The sequence below is a fragment of the Diorhabda carinulata genome, chromosome 4 (genome assembly GCF_026250575.1).
Source record: "Diorhabda carinulata isolate Delta chromosome 4, icDioCari1.1, whole genome shotgun sequence".
Classification (NCBI taxonomy): domain Eukaryota; kingdom Metazoa; phylum Arthropoda; class Insecta; order Coleoptera; family Chrysomelidae; genus Diorhabda; species Diorhabda carinulata.
The window spans coordinates 7,697,943-7,723,405 of record NC_079463.1 but is presented as its reverse complement, the minus strand read 5'-3'; the positions used below and the strand labels follow the sequence as shown (position 1 = coordinate 7,723,405).

The 25,463-nt window shown below is 32.3% G+C and overlaps 1 protein-coding gene across 5 annotated transcripts; it reads right to left on the bottom strand.

Annotated features, from left to right (window-relative positions):
• Positions 1-851: 851 nt before the first annotated feature.
• LOC130893545 (golgin subfamily A member 6-like protein 22) lies at positions 852-24,595 on the bottom strand. Of its 5 annotated transcripts, none has more exons than XM_057799779.1 (10): positions 24,266-24,595; positions 12,226-12,377; positions 11,846-11,980; positions 9,858-10,291; positions 9,125-9,568; positions 3,745-3,922; positions 3,415-3,579; positions 2,965-3,277; positions 1,992-2,135; positions 852-1,666 (listed from the first exon to the last, which is right to left on the bottom strand). In XM_057799779.1, exons 1-10 carry the CDS (start codon positions 24,463-24,465, stop codon positions 1,273-1,275), a joined length of 2,559 nt encoding a protein of 852 aa, XP_057655762.1. In that variant the 5' UTR covers positions 24,466-24,595; the 3' UTR covers positions 852-1,272. The 5 variants fall into 5 exon arrangements, with proteins under 5 accessions (XP_057655762.1, XP_057655763.1, XP_057655765.1 ...); XM_057799780.1 differs by having other exon boundaries at positions 2,965-3,274; positions 24,266-24,522; XM_057799782.1 differs by having other exon boundaries at positions 2,965-3,274; positions 3,424-3,579; positions 24,266-24,522.
• Positions 24,596-25,463: the final 868 nt, after the last annotated feature.

Here is a 25,463-nt window from a genome sequence, read left to right as displayed (position 1 = left end):
TTGAATGACCTTCACGAGATTCATCCTTTAGCGAAGTGCGACCACAATTGAAATCGGAAATTTCCTCCGCTTTTTGAGTCTTTTTTTAGATTCATAATTTCTCAAAATATTTTTAAGATATAAGGAAAAAACCAAACCCTTTTTTTTAGTCATTGTCTATAACTTTTGTAATTTTTGTGAGCGCATCTTCTATTTTTCAATATTCTTTCTATTCATTGATAAAATTTCTTGTTGTATATCAACTTTCACGTTAATTATCTCACCACTCCTGATGGGAACCATTAGGATCTGATAATCATATAATTAAGTGTTACAAAGTGGTCCTTATTTTATCTTCCATTAACGTATTGTCTTATATTACTGTGACTATGAAGAATCATAAATTCACCTATCTAATTTCTAGTTATTATTGTATTCGTTAAGATTTATTGTAATCTGACCGCTCCTAATGGGAACCAACGTCATAGTTAAGTGATTACAAGTGTCCCTTAGACACGTAAAGTTCCATTAACGTTGCAAATTACTTTTTTTTTATATTGATGTGACTCTTACGACCAAAAATATCTATTTCTATAATGAATTGTAGCATGCAGCTTTTGTATACGATAATATTTAGTCTTTGAGGCGGCTTGTGCACGGATATTGGGTTCTTAGTAGTTTGACATTCGTAGAGTACAGTAATCAGATTATTGATACCACTTTATTTATATATGTATATTTCTTTTGCTTGGTAAATAGCTTTTTACAAAGTAGTGAATTGTGTTATTTAATCAAAATATATTTTAAATTTAATTCGCAATGATATATATTTTTTTGGTTGGGAAGTATGGAGATAGACAAAAAAACTGAAAAAAGTATAAAATAAATGTTTATTCAAAGATATACAAATAAATAATAACAAAAGGCAATCTGCACGCAAGTAGTTGTGGAAAACAAACTCAAAGAAAACGTTTCTTCTTGCATTATTTGAATAAAGAAGTATGTTGGTATCCTAGCAACAAAAATTCGTGCGTGTAAGTATTTTAATAACATTGATGCTGATAGTGAACAATATAATTTGGATTCACACCATTGATGGTTGAAATCTAACAATTGTATATTGCCAAACCTACATATGTACATATTCCAAAAAGTCAAAATAGGTATAAAAATGAGTTGGATATACATATAGTATTGAACAAATTATTTCTAGGGCTATCTTATAACAATTGCAAGTTTTGACATATTTTATTTTTACAACTTGTTCCAATATGATTTAAAAAGGTGACGCAGTTATTCATCGCATTCTTCTATCGTCGGAGGAATCGATAAGTAGGTAGGTTGTTGATTTAAATCGGGTAAAGCTAAAGGTACGCAGACGGATATAATATCACCATTTTTCGTCTCAGTCAAATTAGAATTCAACGTATTTGTTGATTGATTCGGCATGGCAGTAGAATTGGAATCTGAGATTGTTTCATCTTTTAATGACTCGTCTTCGGATGAACATTTCTGATCTAAGGAATTTTCTAAGGCTATTAATTTCATTTGAAAATAACGCTTCTCTTCGTTCAAGCAATTCAAATCTTTTTCTTGTTCTGTTATTATTTGTTTTAAATCGGCTATGATGTTTAAATCTTCTTGCTTCGATTCGCGACGTTCGTATCTCTGCCTCACTTCTTCAAAACTGAAACAAAAAATCAATAGCATTACTCCATTTTGGTGATAGAACAATGATATTGAGAGTCAAGCACAATATATCTTTCTAGGTATAGGTGTAGAACGATTGGATAGACAAAACGCCTCCTCAAACAATCTACATCCAGCAGACTGATCTACTTTTGCTCTATTGATGATAGTTGTCATATTTTGAGACAATTGTGAAAATTTTTTCAAGCTTGCTTCAATTAATTAAGATTTGTCAATTGAGACCACCATTGGCCTCTTACGAGTACACCACTTATGGAAAAGTGTAAAGGTACTTATGTAACTCATGAAAATATGATACTTACAGTTTCGTCAGACATTGATATTTTCTTTGCATGTGATCTATTGTTTGTTGGTATTGCTTCTGCGAATTTATGAATTTTAAGCGATAGGTTTCTTGCTCCTTCTCATTTTCAGATTGGATTTTGGAAATTTTCGATAAAATGTTCCTAGAAAAAAGATATTTTACAATGTAACCAATAAAAAGCAATTCAGTTTCCATGATTATCATAAAAGTGGTCAAAACGTACAGTCTAACATGCCATTCGGCTTATTACGTTTTTCTTCAAACATTTTGAGTATTCCTTTGTTCACGTATTATAGCACAGTAGTCACTTCTGATTTATTTATTATTAACATCCGGGTTTTTGAAGAAATTAATTTGTTATCGACCTCCCTCTCCATTCGAGAAATTCAATAAAAATGTATTCAAAATCGTTCTCTAACTATCTACACTCCAGTTTAAATTAAAGTAAATTTTAGTAATTTTGTGGTGATATTGGAGCTGGCGCATTAAGTGTGGTCGTTGGGCTGGCTCATAATTTATTCGTAGATATTGATGACAAAAAGTGGAAGACCTATGAGTGTGAATTTTGGGAAAAAAATAAGATTTTTAATTTACAAATTTGATACATGAATGGACACAAAATAAAATAACCCATTCAATTTCTTGCAATAATTATTAAATTTTTTCTTTGTGAAAATTAAAAAAAAAGATACAACAGTCTTCTCTATATAATGTTTAAAGAAATTTAATTGACACAAAATCCACTTTTTCAATTTATTATTATATTCTCACCAAAACAAACATCAGATATTTAAAAAACGGGCCGGACAAAGTAAGCAAGGGTCGAATCTGGCCCACGGGTCAGCTTTTGCACTACCCTGATTTAAATGGTACATATCAATGGTCCTTTGAGTAAACAGGGTACACTATATAATGATAATTTTCTATATGGTGTAGAGTTTGATTTTTTGGAAAAAAAGATTTTTACGTACCTCAGTTTTTGTTCGCTTTCTTTCTTTTCTTTCGCCATTAATTCAGATTGCTCAGCCAGCTCTTTGTTTAATACTTGGATACCCCCTTCTAGCATATCCATGTTGCTTTGCATATCTTGTATAATTGATTCTTTACTTTGTATTTCATTTTTCAAAGAATCCACAGTTTTTAAAAGTTCCACTTCGCGTGCACTATGTGATTTTTGTAAAACATTCAACTGTTCCTCAAGTTGTACGCATTTGGCAATATATTTTTCTTCTAGAAATTGTATCGCTTCTTTTTTCTGTTGAATTAGATTTTCCCATTGTTCTTCTGGAAAACATGATATTCAATATTCTTTAAAATATATTTATCGGAAACGTAGCTCAAAAGACATAAATAAATGAAGAAATATCATCGAAATACAGGCTTATCCTAATTGATTTGTAAATCTAATATTATTGACCTACCTAACTCACCCTGATGATTTTGTATCAGTATTTGTAGTTTTTCTTGCGTTTCGTTTTCCATTTGAAGTTTCATATTTGCTATTGTCGAATTGAGTATATCGATTTCAGATTGCCAATATTTATCACGGTTTTCGATATTTTCCTCGTGTTCTGCTCTTAATTTCTCTAAAATGTAATAATTTACAATATCTCACAAAATATTTTCATATGATGATTCTTATTAAATTTATTACTTTACCGTAATTTCTCAAGAAATATATCACCTAATACCTATGTATTATTTTTGCGAAACAATCTGAAACGAAGATGTCAGAAATTAATGAGAATTACCTATTTCTGTTTCATGCTGTAAAACCAATTTTTCATATTTATCATGATGTGACATATCAAGTTTGTCCATCAGTCTTCGTAACTCAAAAATATCTTGGTCTGTTATAGATTGCTGCTTCACTATTTCTTCTTTATAATATTTGTCCTTTTCTTCCAAAGCATTTTTCAATGTGTGAACCTTCAAAAACAAAAATAAATCGTTTGAGCACAAGTTACAAAGACAATGATCAAGATTATATTGATGGACTATCTGGAAAGATGTTCTTGACATCCACAGTTCGTTTTCTTGTTCTTAGTATAAGAGATTTCAGTATCTGTGGTGAATTCAGTGAGGCTAGAACCTCACTACTTCTACTAATCTTTTTTGCAGAGAAGTGAAATTTAATTTTTTATCTAATAGAACCTGAATTCATCCATTTTAGCTAGATCTAATCACATCATGTGCCTGCAGTAGCAAGGAAGCCAGTAAGTCTCCTTTCCTGGCAAATGTATTTACCTCTTTATTTGTTTTGATTCTTATTTTACCACAAACTTTATTTTATTTCATTTCATTCTTGTCTATTTCATTAAAGAGATCTCAATACTTCAATAGCATGACTAGAAGAATCACTTTATCTTTATAGGTAAATTTTTGAATTGCTAGTATATTTGCCTGAAAGTTGCCATGTATTTGGTAAATGTATTTGGTGCTATCCCCAAATATTCCATCGCAAGCTTCTGTAGCGGTTTTGCCTGGAGTATATTCGTTTCGAACAGGTCATTCTTTTCATTCACAATGATACTCTGTGGTCCTGCTGTCCCATGGACGAAAGAAACAAAAGAATTTGGATAATCAACCATGTAAACTCATTAACAAACCGATTAATTTGAGATCGTTTCAGATTTTGTACATGGAACATCTTGCAAATGTGAAATTGCCTTAGAATCAAATTTAACATGGCATAGACAATAATCGCCTTATTTTAATTCAACAATTCTACGGCTTTCACCAAACACTAATTTATGTGTGGTGGTGATAATTTTTGCAACCTAGAACTCTAAATAAGAAAATTTATCTGATGAATGAAGCTACGAGGATGGTCCCAGATTCACGTTTGAAGATGCCACGTTATTCAGTATTTGTTTGGCAGCCATCAATAGTGAACGTTTTTATTGAATTTGTAAACATGGGAAAAAATGGGTCATCGTTATATGATACAAAACTTGCGGTACATCGTGTATTAACTGAAAGCTGAACCAGGCTCCAGAGAAGGCAGGGTAATGGCGTCTGTTATTTGGGATGCTCGTGGGATAATTTTGCAAACTTATTGCAGCATTTGAGCGAAGAAATTGAGTAAAAATCGCCGCATTTGGCTAAGAAGTAAGTGTTGTTCCATCAAGAAAATGCACCAGTCAAATATCCGTTATTGCAATGGCCAAAGTTAATGAATTAATATTTGAATGAAGAATGAGGAGGTGATGTCGGCAGTTGGTGGATATTTTGCGGAGTTTGACGATTCTTATTATAAAAATGGTATTGAAATTATTGAATAACGCATAAAAAATGTATGAAGCTAAAAGGAGAGTACGTATTTTTTTGTTTTTCTTGTTTGGCTAGGTATTTCTGGGACTATACTTATATAAAACTTTTATGCATTAAAATAGTTAACTCCTCAAAATAACTATTTGAAGGATGTTCACAACATCACTCTAGCTCAACGAGAGATTGGGTTCAAAACACCATTATTATTCCTTCAGCAAAGGAGTAACTAACATAATTAGTAACACCAAATATCATAGGTAAAGTATTACTCTCGAACAAAATCTAACTTTAAATAAACTAAGTGAGATTGTCGAACTAAAATATCTCAAACTACAGTTATAGATCGTTATTAAGAATTATACCAAAAAAATTACGATTTTATAGGCGACTTAGGAGTAGAAGAATTTATGTAGTGGGAGAATGAAAGTTTACAAATTTCTAGTCCAGCAGTGGGTTTATTTAACCTCTAACTCTCTAATGCATTAGGCTGCACATCCATGGGATTTCGTGCATCAGCTCAACTAAGCCATGAGATACAGTTGGTCTTATCAGTTACGTAAACCGCAGCGTAGTTGTACCCAAATTCATTCGGGTACATGAGATATTGATCGTTCTAGTTGAACAAAGCATAGTTTTTCAATACTTTTATTTTTTCCTCGTTGCCTTATATTTTAAGAGGCATTGCACAAAAAAATTCGGAACAGCCAAGACATCTCCTGGTCTCTCTTCTTACTCCGCAGCCTGGTCCCATCCCTGATACCCATTCTACCTTGACCAGATCGAACTACACGCACAGCGCCGTGAGGTTAAAAGAATAATTAATTTGACATTTATTATTTACCCCACAAATCTGTTCTGTCTCTTGTTACTCAGCAACAATTGCACCTGATTCATCAATAAAAAATTTGCAAAATCAGATGGAAAAATTTCAATTTTAGGTGAGATTTTGATTGCCAATATTTAAGAATCGTTTTCCGTAAATAAATTTACATTAGTAAATGGCTTATCTTAGCTGCCAATTTTGCAAATACGTAAAACGGCTGTCTTCGAGAATCGTTACATAGTAAACGTAACCTTAAAAATAATTTACTATTGATAATTTCGTATCACTAACAGCTACAATTTTAACTGGAAGCTATAAGAATAGAAGTTCACTATTAAAAACGTATTAATAATTATCTGAATGTGTGTATAGATGAAATTTTACCATCATTCCACATAGCCTGGAAGCGCTCAGCGCCACTTGAGGAATGTACATTATTTCACTAAGTATCTTCCGATGATATTTGGAGCAGCTGTGTTGTTTTATGTACGATTAACATATTGATATTATTAACTTATTGCATTTTTCTTTTCGGCTAATAAAGAAACTTCAAATTTTGATGAGTGATGTCAAGTAATCATATAAATATGTCATTAAGAACCAAGTTATCTGTTAATTATTCATAATACGATTACAGTCTATCGACTTGACCTTTCTCCCGATAACACTGATCATTAGTAAACATCAATTTCATACATTCTTTTCTACTAACAGTTTACGTACACATATATTGCGCGTTCTTTTGGATACCTTGGTAATCATATATTTACTAATTTATATATAATAAGAGATTTTCGGATCAGAATAACTAGATCATTATCTATGTTCGGAAAGTAGTCCGGATCACGTTCACTGTTGATCGGAAACTGAACGAAGTAATGTATTAGTGACAGGAAAGGGGCTACTCTGTTGAATCGGATGATGACCAACCTTAGAAATATTAACAGAACCATATTATACGAAATGTAGCGAAATAATTGATGAATCAAATAAATCTCAATAAACCAGATTCGAGTTGTTTTTGATCTTATCTATAATTAATTGAAAGTTGGACTTTTATATAAAAATCATTTCTTTGATTGTTAATCTGAATTCGTTTTATTTTGTTTTTTTTTTCTACGTCTTGTTTGGAAATCAGAGACTAAGTACAAATTGGCAACTATGTATTATTATTCATTTCAAGCAAAAGACACAATTGTATTGTTTCACTATTTTAGTCACAATATATAACAATTGGCGGTGTATCAAAAAACATTAACACTAACACTATATTTTTTGTCTGGTTTTTGGCAACCGTCGCGTAGTGAGGTATATTTAATTCAATTCATGTCTCTTGATAACTTTCAGTTTAATTTAGTAATACGGTCAAAAAACTCCAGCAGAAGTTTTTCGATATTTTATCCTTAGTTGTCATATCACAAAAAAGAAGCAACCCTTAAATCAAATTATTCGGTTATACTTAAATTTATGAAATGAAATTATATCTAAGTTATGCTCAAATTTTTAAGGTTTTTTTACAGTTTCTTTCTCGTTTCTAAGTATGTGAACCGTTTCTAAAAGTTCATTATATTATATTCAACTTCGTTTCAATTTTTGATTTTCAAAATTAAATGTATGTTTTTTGACACTTTATGGTTTGCTGACGCAGTTTTGTTGTTTTTCCGTATTATAGTTTTTTTGGTTTATTTTCTAAATATTCACATATCTGTCCTATGTAAACAACTTCACAATTATTACAAGGAACTTCTTGGCTTATTGTTTTCAGGTGTTCTAGATTAGATTGTTTGAGGAGTCATTTCATATCTCATTGTCCTGCTTCCAAAATACAAACATTCCTCCCAAAGGAAGGTATGTCTTTATGACTTACTCGCATAGTCTGTAATGGTAGATCCTTCCATACCTATCGTCTTAAGGTGCTATTTGGTAGGGTAGTGTCTTGTCGAAACACCGACCACCAGTTCAAAGCCATTTCTGGACATCCGGATAAGTTCCGCAGACTTCTTACCTGATATGGTTATAAATCTTTTGGATTATCTAAGTACTGGATTGTTTATTCGCCGTCCATTTAGTCCATTGTTGATGTGAGGTATTATGAGGTACAATAGAGCTAAAGTCTAAAATTTGGAGTCGTTGCCCTTTTTTTGGCAAGACAAACTATTTTCTGTTCTGTTGATCTAGTAGTTACAACATTATGGTTATTTATTTCGTTTTTGCTAGCTAGTGCTTTCAAAGTTTGTTCATACTCTCCACGCTAGTTTGGACGTACAATTATTAGCCTTCATGACATATTTAGTAATATAATTTGAAAGTTGTTGATGAAATTCTGGTTAATAATATTATAGTAATAAAAAGGGTATTTGTTTAATCATCTCTGAATACGTTATTTATCATTTACTAAAGGATAATAACTATATATACTCTTAATGCAGTTTTTTTCATGATAATTGGATAGTTTTATCAGTGAAACAACTGATCTTTTTTATGAGATAGGATGACGTGAATTGAAGTTCGAATATATCGAGGACCAAGTTGGTTTTGTATACCATCCTGGTTTTGTAATATGGTTAATTTATATAAGATGACATATGAGATTTGAGAATTGAATATCATTAGTACAGCAGTAATGTAGTCATCTACATAACAGAAAAAGAATGGGATATGTATGTAAAGTTTGTGAAGACAGTATCTTTGAGATCTTGCATTACTAATTCATCATTTTTTCATATAAAACAAAATTCAGAAAATTTGGTACCCTAGAGTGGAAAGTACTATTTTTCTCACGTTGTTTTCTAGTTTTTGCTTATAGGAATTTTCCATTTTCCTCATAGGTAAGCAAAAAGAAACCAATGATAGTACTTGTGATTATAAGAAATCACGTTTCTTGACAAATCTCCTATACGACTGCTAATTTTTGATATCTGATGTTCACATTAAATAGACATATATTTTTATTGAAGTATTTTCAATCGAATATCTCAATTGGAGGAAAATTGCCTGGAAATATTTGTTAATTAGAATTAAAATGAACAACTCACCTCGTTCACATACTCTTGATACTTTTGTTTCCACTGTTCCTGCGCTTTTCTGAAGTCAGCATCCTTATTTCTTTTAACCGATTCTATAGCAGTATACTTCTCTTCGGTATAAACTTGTTCTAGCTCGTCTTTCAGTCTGGATATTTCGTTTAATAATTTTTCTTCCCAATATGTCGCAATTTCGATCTTCTTTTCGTTTAATGTTTGTTGTAACTTCCTTTCTTTATCTAAAATTTCTTGTTGGTGCATTCGTTGCATATGTTGAAGATTTTCCTTTTCTAAATTTATCAAGTTTCTTAATTTTTTCACTTCTGATTTTAAATTTTCCTCATTTTCTCGCATTTGTTCGTGCTCATCATGCATATTTTTCATTATTTTACTTTGGTCAGTCGTTTTCTCTTTCAGTTCATTCACCTCCTCTTCTAATAATTTAAGACTTTCCATCTAAAATAAAGAATTAATTTTATTGAAACCAAAAAGTGGAACCACCTTATTTTTCTATTGAGTATGTTACTATCAACAGAGCTCAAATTTGAAAACTATCGAAAAATATATTTTGTCTTAAAAATCGTTTATAGTCTATAAGTCTAGCGTTGATGAACTGATGGAAAGAATAGGAAGGTAGTTGTAGAGAGTAATAAGAATGAAAAAAAGGACCTGTCAAATTTCAGGCTACCGACTATAACTTGTTCAATTGCAAACATATAATAGCATAAAGGTTTAATTAACGAACCTTAAGTGATAATTCTTCAGCTTCTTTCTCTTTATTTCGCGAATGTTCCAATGATATTTGCAAAATCTCTTCTTTTTCGTCTATTTTTTTCTTACACGTCTGTTCTACATCTCTCAATTTCCATTCGAAATCATTCAACAATTCTTGTTCTCGTAATATGTTCACGGTTCTCAAATTTTCAAAGTCTTTTTTCCATTTTTCTTCTAGCTGTTCCTTCTGCTTTTGTGTTTGTTCCAATGTTTTTACTATTTTTTCTGTTTCTTCCCCCCTTTCAAGTAATATTTCTTCTTGTCGTTTTGATAGTTGCAGTTTTTCTTCTTGTAAAGATTTAATTTGTTGTTCTAAATTTTCGATTCTTTGACGTAGTTCCGCTATTACATTTTCGAGGTATTCTATTTTAGATTTATAGTCTTTTTCTGAGACGCTGAAAGATTCTAAAAAACAAAGAGTAATGAAAATCAATGTTAACATGTATTAAAATTGTGAAAAATAAATAATATTTCAAACCAAAGAACTGCATCCAAAAATACGATAGAACTTAAATAGTTGAAAATGAGTATAGAGCTGTCATTAAATATTTGTTTTCAAAAGGCAATACGCCTCCGCAAGTGGAAGAATGAATATATCTTAGGCTTATTCGTAAGGGAAAGTGGTGAATCAAATATTGCTATAATCTACACCCACAGCATTAAAAAATCCTAAGTGTTATTGAGCTATCGCGAGGCACTCTTCTTGATTCGTGACACTGGAGTAAGCCTCTGCAGAATAAAGTGGAATTCTAAGGGAGATGGGCACCCTAAAGGTGAGACGAGTGGAGAGAATGCCAGAAAAGAGACAATAACAGTGCTAATACCGATGGAATTGTTTGCTAATGACACAAGAAATAGAGACAAACATCAGGTTATATGGTCAAACAGAAGTGATTGCACGATATTCAAAGCAATTTGGCCAATGATAAATAAAGAGAAAACAAAAAAGATAAAACAATTAATACAAAAGATCATTGGAGCGATCACTGGATATTACATAAAACTTCAGAAATGGGGAGTGAAAACGGACAACTATTTCATAGAGTGTATCAGAGAAAAAGAGACGATCAAGCAACTGCTCTGCCGGTGCCATGCCTTAATGGAAAAACGACGGCAAATGTTTGGAGGCAACACAATAGATCGCATTGTAAAAATAGCAGAATTGGAAATAGGAAAAGTAAAAAACTTTATTTTGGGATAGAAATGATTAAAAATAAGCGATAAAAAGAAAAAAGAGGGAGGTTAAGTAAGTTCCCAAATCGTGGAAAATAAAGGGTGGCATAATGGGCCTCGGGGATCCGAGTAAACCACGATTAATTAAGATCGAAGTTGCCTAACCTAACCTAACCTAACCAAACCTTCCCAGGCTTCATTTACACACAGTTAAGCAACGAGTTGCATTTTTTTTGTGATTAATAACTGCAGATAAGACCTGGATCCTCCACTTCAGTTGTGAAATGAAAAAAATATTTAAAACAGTTGATTGCAAAGGGCGAATCTGTTCCAAAAAATCACTTTTCCGGCCGGATCGTTTCTTGAGATAGGTATGGCATTGTGTTCGACTGTTCTAAAAAAGTATCATTGCTTGTTAAGGTAGAGAAAAAAGTTGCAAAAAAGGTGCTTTTCCACCAGGACAACGCATCTTTTCACGCCATGGACAAAATTCAAAAATTGGTTTATTACCCGACGTACTCACCAGATTTGGCCCCAAGTGCCTTTTTCGTTTCCTAACCTAACCTAACCCTAATGATTCAAAAGAGATTGTCATCAGACGGGGACTTTACTCCATACGTGAACGCTTATTTTGAGGAGAAAGATAGCAACTATTATTTGGAAATGTTAACAAAGTTACAGCATCGATGGACTAAGTATATAGACATGAAAGGAGTTTAGAATATCTTGTTTCTGTGTTAGGTAGGTAACTTCTCAGACAACTTTCGTATTCATAATTTTACTTGCCTGTTTTTTCTTCTAATTCTCTATTTAATAGGATATTTCGCTTTTTTTGATTTTCGAGGTCATTCTCTAACGTTCGTATAGTCCTTCCAATAGATTCACACTCTTTTTGGGCCTCTTTTAGTTCCGATTCCAATCCTAGAAACAAATTTTCAATGGATAGTAGTTAATTTTGTGAAAAATATTTAACCATTAACAAATATTTTGCCTACTAATATAGCAGCGGGAAATAGTAAAAATATCTTTTTTTCTCTTTCAGAAAAGGTTGGCGATTTTTGTCCACTATGATTCCGTCTATGTACAAGATGTTTTATCTTCTATCCCTCTTCGATTCCTAATTTGAATTCATGATAAAACATGCATAAAATGACTATTATACTCACTGTCCATTCCAGCTGATTTAGCGAAAGCATCTCGTTGTAGTTCTTCCATTTGAAATCTAAGTTTATTCGCTTCTGCATCTCTGATGGATAGTTCTTTCGTAAGTTCGTTGAGTTTACTTTGAAATTTAGCTTCCTGGTTAACCAGGTTTTTCCTGAAACAAAAGTCTCATCAAATTTCTACAAACATTTTAAGTACTATTATGTTTTATTATAATTTGTAGTGATCTTAGAATCACGCTAACAATTTTTATATAGAATAAAATGAAGTTGAATAGCATATTGAAATGAATACTATATAGCTTTAAGCGTCCATGACACTCCTCGCAAAGTTGATCAAGGTTGACCGAATAAGTTTTGCTATATCGCCTCACTCAATTTCCCATCATTCTCAGTTTTTGTGCCCGAGTCGAAGGACTTAAAGTGAAAAGAAGGTTGAACACAAAACTTCTGACTCAGTTCAGTTTGTTTCTTTCAAATGTATTCTTTGTTTAAGAATGAATGGCTTTATTTTGGAAAACAGAAATATAAAATCACACCATGACATTCGATAGAAATTTTCGAATTCCTCAGATCGCAGTATAATAAACGGAAGAGCAAATTTCAACCACAGCTGCCACTTGAACATTTCTCGAATGAATGATTTTTCCGAAAAAGTGAAGGGAGAAAATAAGAAAAGGAAAACCAAGAAGAAGAGGTGAAAATAGATATAAACAGGTTTGGTAAAGAAAGAGGCACAGAACTGGATCAAATGGAGACATTTATAAAAGAAGATCGAGCTAACAATATAAAGAGAGCTCTGAAGCTATAGGCCTTTTTGCGCTGTTTGTCAGTGTCAGCCATATAATTAGCATCATACCAATTTTATTATTATGGTTTCTTTAACCGAAAGAGAGAGGATAGAAATTCTAATGAGGGTAGGTTGGCGATAGACTTCAAATGTCATGAAGAAGCATGTACTTTGTTCAACAAAACAATTTATTATTACTATTAAGTATATCTTATTAACTGTCAAATTTCTCTGTTCAAAAGCTTACTTATAATGTTATTATCAGAAACATATCTTGAACGGGGAAGAAAACTTAACTCAAAACATTTGCGTGTATGGTCCTCCGGCCCGTGAGACATTTTTAAAATTCCATTTTGATCCGCGTTTAAAAGTATTTGCCCACCCATGATATAGGGCATCATTTTATTAAACTTGTTGAAAGATTCAATGATCTACGAGTTTTACAATAACAAACGAGGTATCTGAACTTTGTTAATTGGAACCACTGGTTTGTGTTTTCGCTAGATAATCACGTAAACATAGATTGTAATGTGAATGTCTGTTTTAAATCCAAGTCAATTGATTTTGCGATTTATATACGTGCCAGCTGCGTTGAATTCGACCAGAAAATAATTTAAATTCTCTTGGCTCGATTTTTTGATTTTGTCATAACGCCAGGTGTATAGGTTACCTTTCAATATTTACATGACATTTGTATTTTTGTGTAGGTATGTTTGTAATTAGGTTGACATGTTCACTGCGTTTCTAAGGATCTGTTATTAACACTTTCTCTCATACTCATACTCAGTGTTTACAGCTGATCTATTCATCCCACTCTTAGAAAGTTAAGAATGTGGAATGGCTCTAGCTTCCAGAGATCTTCGTATTTATAGATTATTTTTGTCTAGGTTTGTACATTCAACAAATCTTTCCTTGTTATAATCTCCGAGGAGTATCTTCATCTGTCTCAACCCCTATAAATTGTTCCAGTAGCTGGTTTCATCCCTATCCAACTTATTTTACTGTGTTTTCTCTATTATTCTGTAGCTAATTTCGCAAAAGAGTTAGGGCATATGAATAGTTTATTTGATCCTACTTTAGCAAGTCAGTTATTTCATTCCCCTCCACTGCTGTGTTCCTCCTGTACCCATTGGAGGGTAACTTTATTCTTCTTACCTAGTTTATATTACTTGGATCTTATGATATTGAAGCTTAGAGCTCTATTAGCTGTTTGGCTATCGGATAAGATGAGTTATCGTCTTCTTATTATGATGATTTACCTTCAGCCTTTGGAGACGAAAACTTGGTTATTTCTAGAATGGTGTTTTGATCCCATTTGCTTCTGAAGCAAACAGAGCAGAGTGGCAAAATATAATGAGGATAGTTGATATCCCCAAATTAAAGCAAGGCACCATTTCCCTCAATAAATGAAGCAAAATATATCAGCATTATAACCTTAATTGGGTAGGATTGAATAAATTGTTGATTATGATGATAGAAACAATCTTCGGAGATCAAATGATTCTCTTGATTTTATATGAATTTGGTTTTCAACTCAATATTTATTGAGGCTATTAAGAGAAAGTACTATACAGTTGTATACAATATTTGGTGATATATTAAACTATACGAAATCAAAAAGTTAATTAAAATTAACTTTCAAAATAATATTCAATATGCTAATATTTAATTGATGAATTTGAAAAGATAAAATCTAAAATTACTGAATGTATAATATACAAATTGTGTTTACTTTTATATTTGAAGAACCTGTACACATACTCTATTTTTAAAATGATGTTTAATCGATAGTCTGGTGTTGATCGTTCAAATTCTGAAATTATATTTGTAATTATCTAAAGACGTAAGTAGTCTTGCAGATATAATACTCCTACGCGTATTTCTGAAACTGGTTTGTCTAGGTTGAATTTATTCAAAATATCTGTTTCAAAATTCATTTGTTCAAAAATTGACCCTTTCAAGTTGAGCTTGAAAAATTTGGATTCATTTCAAGAGAACTTGAAGACAAATTACTTTTCTAAGTTCAATTTGCTCTAAACTTTTCCTTTTCAACTTTAACTTGGGCAAAAACTGGCTCTTAATTGAATTTAGTCTGACAGTAACTTTTTTAAGTGTTGTCCAGAAAAAGTTGATTTGGTAAACATTGGTTTTTCAAAGGCAAAATTGGCTTTTAAAAGTTTTATTTGGTTAAACATTTATTCAAAACTTGCTCTCCGTAACTTTAATTCTGTCAAAAATTATCGTTTGTTATTTTAATTGGATTTGGTAAGTTGGTTGTGTCAAACATGCGGTATCGTAAGTTATATTAAATAAAAAATCTGCTTCTCTAAGTTTAATATTGTGGAAAATTATATTTTCTAGGTTCAATTTAATCCAAAATTCGATTTACCAAATTTAGTTTGATCAAAAATACGCTTTTATGACTTTAGTAAAAAATTCGTTACTAAGGTTAACCTTCTTTACTTCTCCAAGCTCAAATAATTGTATTTATGTAAATTGGGTTATAACCGTTTACTTTGTCCAAAAATACTGTTTAGTAAAACTTTCACTTTCCCAAGATTAATTTTGCGGAAAATTGACTTTTCCACGCTTATTTTGTTCAAAAATAGCCTTTTCTATGTCAAATCGGTCATTAAAATTCTCTTTTATATTGCTTTACTAAGATTCATTTGTTAAAAATTGTCTTTTCTATGTTAATTCTGGCAAACATCAACTTCTCCAGGTTCAATTTTCACAACAATTTGATTTTATAACTTTTGTTATATAATTTTCTGAAAATTTCACTTCTCTGAGTTTAATTGTATGAAAAATTGCTTTTATAAGCTTAATTTGTTGAAAAATATTCTTTTCTAAGTCAATTTGGTTAAACATCACCTTGTCTAGGTTCAATCATATCAAAACTTTGGTTTTATAAGTTTAATTTTTTTAAAATTTCACTTCTCTAAGTTGTATTGTATCGAAAAGTTATTTTCCAAGCCTAATCTTATGAAAAATAGTCTTTATTAAAACAATTCGGTTATATTTTCAGTTAGGTCAAAAATTAGCTTTCTCATATATCATTTTCCAATAATTTGTATCTGCATAACAAAACTGAGTGAGTAAAAATATCGGATTAGTATGGATAATCTCCTCAATAATTGAATCAAACATACTTTGTTGCAATAATAAAGTAACATTTATACAAAGCACTACAAAAGATCATCGTTGTTCTTGGAACAAATGTATTAAATCGAAAATTCCATCTCAGGATACTTAGAATCCTTAGGTTAACTATTGTTATTATTCTATCGTGTGTGTATTTTTTATGATAAAAAAATGTATTCCGGGGAATCACATATTCAAGAATCGATAATATTTCCTAAGACAAAAACTGTTGAGTTACGTCATACAACTTCACGAATCACAGACATATTTTGGAATTAAATATGTCGAGTAGTGTATTGTAACGTTTTTCTTTCATTTGTTAAATCGATCACAAAAATCTGGAGGGGTGGACATTATTTTGTGTGCGATTACTTCCAAAAATATGTTGAAAACAAATACCTTGTCAGCCAACCTGGCAGCATAGCTGAGAGTTTATTAGAAATGCTTCATTAACACCTCGTGAACAGATCCGTTAATGTTTCCATGTAACAAGCTTGTCGCACTTAACCTAACATATCCACAAACGAGAAGTATACTGTGTCAGTTTGCATACCTTTCAATATTCAACTTGTGAAATTTTGAACACCACTTTTGAGTTATTTATAAATTTTCAAGCATGTATTACGAAACGTCAGATACCACGGAAGCGCATACATTATGTGCGTCACAGAAAGTGGGAAAAACTGACTAATATCCTCTTTTTAGTTACTAGAATGTTAAAAATAAAGATCTGTTTTTTCGATAATGTTATTTTTTTGAGTGACTAGCGTCACTAATTTACTCACTTTTTTATATTTCTCTGAACAAAAATTAAAAGGAGAATATCTATGTGACTATTATTAAATTTTCAAACTAACCTCAGTTCTCATCATTTGTGTATGTTATATTCAAAATCTATACATATACAAAGAATTTCTAAACAAAATAAATCGTATCTCCTCAGCAAAACTTTTTCGTAACGGAATCTATATTAGTTTTTATGTTTAAACACAAAAAACTGAATAAACGGATGGCAATAACCGAATCTTCAAGGATTGTTCGATGGTGACAAGATTATTTGCGTCAGATAAAAGACTACCGAAGTTTTAATAGCAGTGGCGGATTTACCAGCAGGCTGAGTAGGCTGGAGCCTAGGACGACAAATTTTAAGGGGCGGCAAATTTAGTTCATAAATTTTTTATTTCGGTTTACAAATTTAAAAAAAAATATTATACACACATAATACGAATTTCGAAAATTGGAGAGAAATTTTTAAGAAAATATTTAACAAAAATCGAAATATTCTCATATACAGTGCTAATTAATAAATATTTCAACAACTCTGCATGAACAATTCCTAAACGCTTTACTAATTATACATGAATGATTATGAACTTTTAGAATATCGCAATAGCGATTCGATATTATAATCGAAATTTAGTCATTTTTACATATATTCTGTATAACTGTACCGAAAAGCCTGTAACGCGACAGGAAGCGGCGGGAGCACTTTTGAATTTAGAAAAACTGGAAACGGCGGTAATGGTTGTTGTATGGGATGTTTTTTTTTTTTGGAGAGAATAAACAAAGTGATTGTTCAAATTCAGACTTCTAACATAGATTTGATTACCGTTGCTGATCTTACGAATCACTTCGTAAGTTTTTCATGAACGAGAGAATTTCAAGTACTTCGAAGAAAAGGCGATCCAGTTAAGTGTATCGAAAGAATATTCAAGAGAGATGAAAAAAAGGCAACCAAAAAGAAAAAAAAAAAGATTTGATGAGACACCAGATGAAGATATTGGAATAGCTGCGAGTGATTACTTCAGGGTTAATACGTTTCTCGTTGTCATAGATAGACTCATATCCGAGTTAGCAAAAAGGCAAGAGGCTTATCAAGGATTTAACGAAAAATGTTCATTTCTTACCAAAATGAATGAGTTGTTACCATCAGTTCTGACGGAAAAAGCCAGTTTTTTAGAAAAAATGTATCCTAATGATTTAGAAACAGACTTAGTTCAGGAATTACTACTCTTTTAAAGCTACCTTTCGTCTGAAAGAATTTCAATAAAACCAATTTCTGGATCATTAATAAGTCTGTCTTCGTTCCTGCGAGAACAGAATCTAAGAAACATTTATCCAAACTTGGATATAGCACTTCGTGTGGCTCTTTGTACACCAGCGGCAAATTGTTCAGGTGAAAGAAGCTTCTCTTGTTTGAAGAAAGTAAAGAACTACCTACGATCGACTTTAAGTCAAGAGAAGCTAAACGCTTTAGCTCTCTTGTGCATAGAGTCAGAGCTAATGAACAAGATATCGTACGACGATATAATAAATGATTTTGCGAATTCAAAGTCTCGCAAAAAAGTATTGTAATGCTTTTATAATTTAACTTAAATTATGATGCTAACAAATAATTAAGAAAAGATATATTTATTGTATTGTTTTTAAACTGTGAGTGTAATAATAAATGTTAATCAACGTTCGCCATATGTTTTTTACGTAAGCTTAATTCATATTATGTAAGTATTGTATAGTTTTAAGACATACCTTACCTTACATTAAAAGTGGTATATGATTGAGATATTTTTTCCTTAAAATAATGTTTTTTGATAATTCTTTGCTGTAAAAATAATCAAGGATCTAACACGGTACCATAGTTCTCAATAATAATAACTATATGGGAAAAGTTGATGAAACGAGGATGATGGAGCACAAATTATAAAGTTGGAATTTTATTGATAGAAAATTGATATGATTGTGGACTAAGATATCAAAATTTAGAGGCGGCATAACTTGAATAGCCTACGGGCGGCAAATCTATAAATCCGCCACTCTCTAATAGACACATAATTTATCTAGCTGAAACATGGTTTATCAGTCACGATGTAGTAAATTTTGGTTGGGTTGACAATAGTAAAAATTTCTGTTTGAATGTGCCATGTTCTAAAGGGAAACGTATTATAATATTGCACGTTGGAAACAAAGATGGTTTCGTGTATAATGATTCATTAATATCTGTTAAAAAAATTAAAAACCTTGCAGATGATTATCATGAAGACCTGACAGCAGAATTATTAGAAAAGTGGTTTAATGAACAGCTTTTACCTAAAATTCCAACACAATCAAATTTTAGCATTTATGTCTGAAAAAAATATTCCTGTCAGCGATCGTAAAAAAGGCCCAACAACCAAAGAATTGCTTATTGTTATTAAAGGTCTAAAGTTATAAGAAATTTATTATATTGACAAACTGTGCAAAGAACAGGGTCAACTCTTTTCAGACTACCTCCTTATTATTGCACATTTTACCCTATAGAGTTAATATGGGCAAACTAATTACGAAAATGTCATCAGTCTCCAGACCTGAGAAAAGAGGTTGTAGAACTCGTAAATATTATCAAAGAAGAAGATGATTATGTGGTATCATCCTCTTAACAACCCTTCATAATTCAATCAAATGAAGACTCTAGTTCAGGCGATTCTAACTACCATGATTATTTATAAAGATACTTTGGAATTGAAATGTTTTTTTTTATTTTGTTTTATTCACAAATAATTTATTTTCCTTTATGGTTTTTGCTTTGAAATTTCGTTTTCCAGAAAAAAACGAATGGGGTACAAAAAGGGCTCAGTTCACGTCTGGTACCTTGTTTAAATCAAACGCCCTTCCAGGTAAGTACATTTTACTCGTCTATTTTATAATTTAATATTCAGTTGTAACAAGTTAACGAGGAGTAATAATGATTTTCCAAGTAGAACTACAATTAAGTGCATTTAACGAATACTTTCTCGCTTAAGATATACAGGGTGCGGCAGCATAACTTCCTTTTTTAAAAAGTTCGCCATTTAGTCGGTAGATGTCGTAACGGAGTGCTAGTGGTCTCGTTCGAGAGGGGGGACTATAAAGTTTTGTCCCGGCACAGTTCAGTCGCCATCATGCGTTGGAACAGTGAGGAGCGTGCGTTTGCCGTTGAGGTTTACTTTTCGAGCGGATGTTCTGTGATCGCAACCCAGCGCGCCTTTCGGAATCGCTTTAATTTAGCCCCCTTGGCCCCTGTCCCGGACCGGAAATCAATTGTTACGTGGGTCACTACGTTCAGACAAACTGCAAGTGTGACAAGACGAAGAACTGGAGTCCCTCGGCCCATTAGATCACCGGAGAACATTGAGTTAGTTAGAACTTCAGTGTTGCGATCACCACGGCGTTCTGCGCGCAAACATGCGTCTGCCCTTGGACTTTCCGATCGTTCTGTGAGGAGAATACTTCATGATAATCTTCATTTTCATCCATACAAGATGGCAATTGTGCAGGAACTTTCTGAACGTGACTTCAATTCTCGGAGGAACGCGTGTGAGGTTTTTCTGGAAGTCGTTCCTGAGGACGCTATTGTTTTTTTTAGTGATGAAGCCCATTTTCATTTGTGTGGATCCGTAAACAAACAAAACATGCGCTACTGGGCTGATACCAATCCTCGACAATTGCATCAACGGCCTTTGCATTCACCTAAAGTCACAGTGTGGTGTGCAATTTACTCACGTGGAATTATTGGTCCCTGGTTCTTTGAGGAAAATGAAGTCACAGTGACAGTGAATTCGCACCGGTATGTAAACATGTTACAGGAATTTTTTTTCCCACGGCTAGATGAGTTGGACTTAGGGGACACTTGGTTCCAACAAGACGGAGCAACGGCACACACTTCAAGAACATCGATGGCTGTTTTGAGGGAACACTTCCCAGAGCGCCTTATCTCAATTAGGGGCGATTTGGAGTGGCCAGCCCGCTCTCCCGATTTGACCCCTTGTGATTATTTCCTATGGGGTTTTTTGAAATCCCGTGTGTATGTGAACCGTCCAAGGACCCTACAAGATTTGAAGACGAACATCCAGGAAGAAATTGCCAACATAACGCCTGCTATGCTGGCAAGAGTCATGACAAACGCCAGAAATCGGTTTACTCAGTGTATGGAGAATGGGGGACGTCACCTAACTGATTTGATCTTCAAAACTCAGTAAAACAAAACTTTATGTATGTGCCTGTATTATAAAAAACGAATAAAAATTTTCTGATTCATACAATAAGTTTTATTAACTTTTGAAAAAAGGAAGTTATGCTGCCGCACCCTGTACAAAAGTATTTAAATGAAAACAATAAATTTATAAAATGAAGTATCTGCGGCTATGTTAGATCAAACAAAATTATCGGCAAGGGTTTTCATAATTTACAATTTATATTGAAACAACTATACCATAATCTGTTACTCTTTATAAAAGGACTGGATATAAGTGTGGTAGTCCAAAGTAATATCATCAAAACACATCAAGAAAAATACAAAATCGTTATCAATATTTCAAGTTACCTTACAAGTTGTGTAGCAGGTTATTGTATTAAATAATTATAATAATAGATGACATTAACGTCATATTAATATTAATTAGTATTTTTTTTTTATTTCAATTGGTATATCCATGTTGGAAAGTCTTTAGTTTTTATTATATGTAGTAAAACAATGAATATCTAAAAATGCACATACCTTGAAATAACGTATGATACACCATTTGTGAAATATTGAAATAAATTGCTTGGTAATAGGGCCATTTTCATGTATGTATCTTGATACTAATTAAACAACACAGTATACCTTTTTGGTATGAACAAGGGTAGGGTTGATCTTTTTATAAGTCAAGTTCATGACATTATTTTCTCATTATCGTTGTTCCTTTTCAACAAAAGAAAATGTATGGCTTTGTTTGAAGGATGCAATATTTAAACTACGTTGGACATCACAAAAATAAAACACGTCAAAACAAAACAAATTTATTTATCCACGGTTAAAAATATCACTTTTAAAACGAAGTGAACAATTTCAAGTAGGAATTATGTTGATAGGCGAGGAGCTTCCAATTCCGAGAGCTCCGTAATCGTGGATTATAAATTTTTCAATGAAATCTAATTTACATTTAGACGAATCTCAGGAAAAATACTAATAATCGAGAAAGAAGCGAAAACATCAGACGTAGATAACATCAACGAATGGGTACAATAGCGTAAAAAACAATGGAAACAACATATAAATGGGATTATATACTGGTTAGAGTATTAAGGAATAAATCTCCAATTGTAATACGGAGTTGAGATCGACCACGAATGCCAGGATTAGGAAAGATTCGAAGAAAGTACAGAAGTTAGACCTATTGTACAAGAAAGAAGGAGAATTTCAGTTCATGCATTCCAATCACTTTTACATTACAATTATCAAAAATTCTTGTAAAAGAATCGAAATCCATTTTGGACCTATTAAAGCATTGAAGATGCTTTTCGATTTTTTAGAGTCATTGAAAGAATCCAAGAGAACATAGAATCGTGCATTATCATGCAAGATAAATTTAACATTAGTCCTTTTAGATCATTGGTTCCCGAACTTTTTTGTTACATAGAGCATTTTCAAAATGTTGCTGAATCCGTTGGACACCCTGCTACATGACTACCAATTTCCAAATCTCGATTAAAAGTGAAGATCAGATCTATCTATGTAGAATTGCGTTGTGGCTGAGCTGCAGTGACGAATTAACATTTTTCGAAAAAAAAAAAAAAGGTTAGCGATGTATGATGTATAATTTGTTATGATATCGGATGACATTATTTTTGAGTCTTAAACGGACCTAGTTGTGCTAACAAAACCAGTTCAATGGGGATTAAATCCGGTTGATATAGTGGGAGTGGCATATCTAACAAAACTGGGTTTATGCCGTCGTTGCTTCCAAGTCTGTAAATAGTTGCTCATTATCTATCTGTTAGAAACTTAAGAACTATAGCCTAAACAGTACAAGAGCGACATGTACTTTTAACCCTAAAGTATCTAAATGTCCACAGGAGCATAATTAGACGTTTGTGTCATTGTTATTGCACAAATTGAATTGAAATACGAAGGTTATATGAAAAGATTTTTTATCTGACAAAGAAACAAGACATTTTGTTCGATAATCATTTTTATTTCACAATAAAGTCTCCTTTTAAGTGTATACACTCATTTTAGCGATGCTCTAACTTTCCAATTCTTCCAATAATTTTATTATTGCCTTCTCACTTCAAAATAGTCGTTTAAATATCTCTCCTTCAAATAAAACTTTAAGATAAGCAGGAAAAAGTTGCTGGGGCCAGAGTTTGGGAATTGCCATCACCGAATTGTGAAAAGGTGGGCAGTTCTGCTGGAAAAGTATTTTTACATTTAATAAGTTCCGAAGATAGACGAAAGAATCAATCAAAAACCGCCGCATTTGGCTAAAAAGAAAGTGTCGTGTACGAGCTCACATATCCGTTATTGCAATGGCCAAAATTAATGAATTAAAGTTTGAATAGATACTTTATGCACCCTATTGGCCAGATTTAGCCCCTCGGATTATTTTCTGATCCCAGACTTGAAAAAATGGCTCGGTGGTCATGTACCGATGGTCCGATAGATCATTCTATCTCTCTGACCATAATCCGATGGTCTACCGATACTATATGCTGAATTTTTTTTATTTTGATCCAAAAATTTACTTTACAAATATTCCGTCGCTGATTTATGATGATATATTGGAATTTACCTCCGGAGTATTATCATTTATTTTCGAATATACGATAATATTCTCTATTCATGTTCCATTCAATTGACGTAAAGAAAGAAGCTTAAATTGTTGGAACAACAGATGGCTGTAGTAACTATTAAGTTTTTAGTGAAGAATGAAGCTTTAACGTGATAACTGAATATTCTCGAACTCGAAAAATAACAAATTTTCGTCATTTAATCGTAAATATGCACAAAATACTATTTTATATTTGCATTTACAAATACATTATCTTCTTGAAGGATTATATACAGTTTATTATTACAATTTCAAGCCACAGTATTAGTTTTGTAGCTAAAAATAAATGTCATGCACTAGTAATAATAGTGTTAATTGAATATTTCGAACAGTTTCGCCAACAAGAAATTTAATTAGAGTTGTTGAATTTCATTAATAATCAAAATTTTTCCAATACATGAAATTATTTGTTAGTAGAAATATCAATTATATTTACCTCTATTAAAATGTTAAAGGAATTATATATAATTTTGACATAAAAAAACTAATTTTATTGTCTTACCAATAACCAAAAAAATTGGAAATCGTTGAACAGTCGGGATCCCCGTTTCCATTAGAGCCCAAACTACTTTCCAAATCACTGTTACTCATATTACTTAAAAATCCCGTATCCGAGGACGAAGACGTTTCGTCACTGGTGTCATCTTCCACTTCCGTATCTTTGTTATCACCAGAACCAAAAATACTTCTCACAAAACTCATAACTCTTGTTAATTACACGTACAATCTGCTTCTAAATTCACCGCGTTTGGCACGATAGTGGATAATACTTTGTCTATTTCTGGCACAAGAACGCGAGGCCTTGTACTCGGTCAGTGTTTATACGTAATGTACCAGGTTTTACACAAAATTCAATTAAAAAGATACAGAAGAGATATAGCAATGAGGTTTCTGGATTTTAGTCATAAATAGGTAACTGAGAAAACTTTCTTCACATCTATCCAGCAAAAAAACATTCTCTTTCATTTATTATGCCTACTCTGACGAAAAAATACGTGTTTGAATAAGTGAGAGTTCAAAGAGGGTCGATAATTTCACTAGCACTGAGTTGTTCGAGTGTTGTATGCGCATTGATGGTGCCAAACTTTCTAACCCATCAACAAGAATAATGAGAGCCAGTATAAAAACTTAGTGATTGCACTTGGATATTTGGCTATGACCCTGAGACTAGTAGACAGCAATTCGTCGAAATAAGCGAGGAACGTATAATTCGCGATTGATTATCGATATTCACGGCATAGATAATATGTTCATTCTAGCCAAACAGTTACTGGACGGTTCAATGTTAACACTCTGGCGAATACAGGTTGAATCTTGCACCTCAACAATGCACTGGTATATTTCAATGATGTCGCATACACTCTTTAGCTCCGAGATGAGGTCACACCTCAAAGAAACTCATCGAGGTAGCGTCTAAGAAATCAAAGTAGTTGCTAATAAAAGTTTATTTGGTGGTTTCTTATTGATACACTCCAGAAATTAATTTGCCATTCTCATGTGAGGTTATGTTGTGTTTCAATAAGTATTTAATGATCATCTGGTAAGATGTTTTCATTATTGTTGGAAGTGTTTTTGTTATCTCAAAATGCCGTTTTCACATAATGATTTTAACTAAAACCACTAGAAAAAGTACTTCTTATAAATAGTGTTTTGTATCAATACATTTAGTATTTTTTGTATTATTAGATAAGTGGACAAAA

Coding starts and splice junctions, on each gene's coding strand:
- LOC130893545 (XM_057799779.1), bottom strand. CDS start 24,465: ATGAGTTTTGTGAGAAGTATTTTTGGTTCTGGTGATAACAAAGATACG. Junction 12,378..24,265: donor TCCAATTTTTTTGGTTATTG/GTAAGACAATAA, acceptor CTTTTGTTTCAG/GAAAAACCTGGTTAACCAGG. Junction 10,292..11,845: donor AGAATTAGAAGAAAAAACAG/GCAAGTAAAATT, acceptor TTTGTTTTTTAG/AATCTTTCAGCGTCTCAGAA.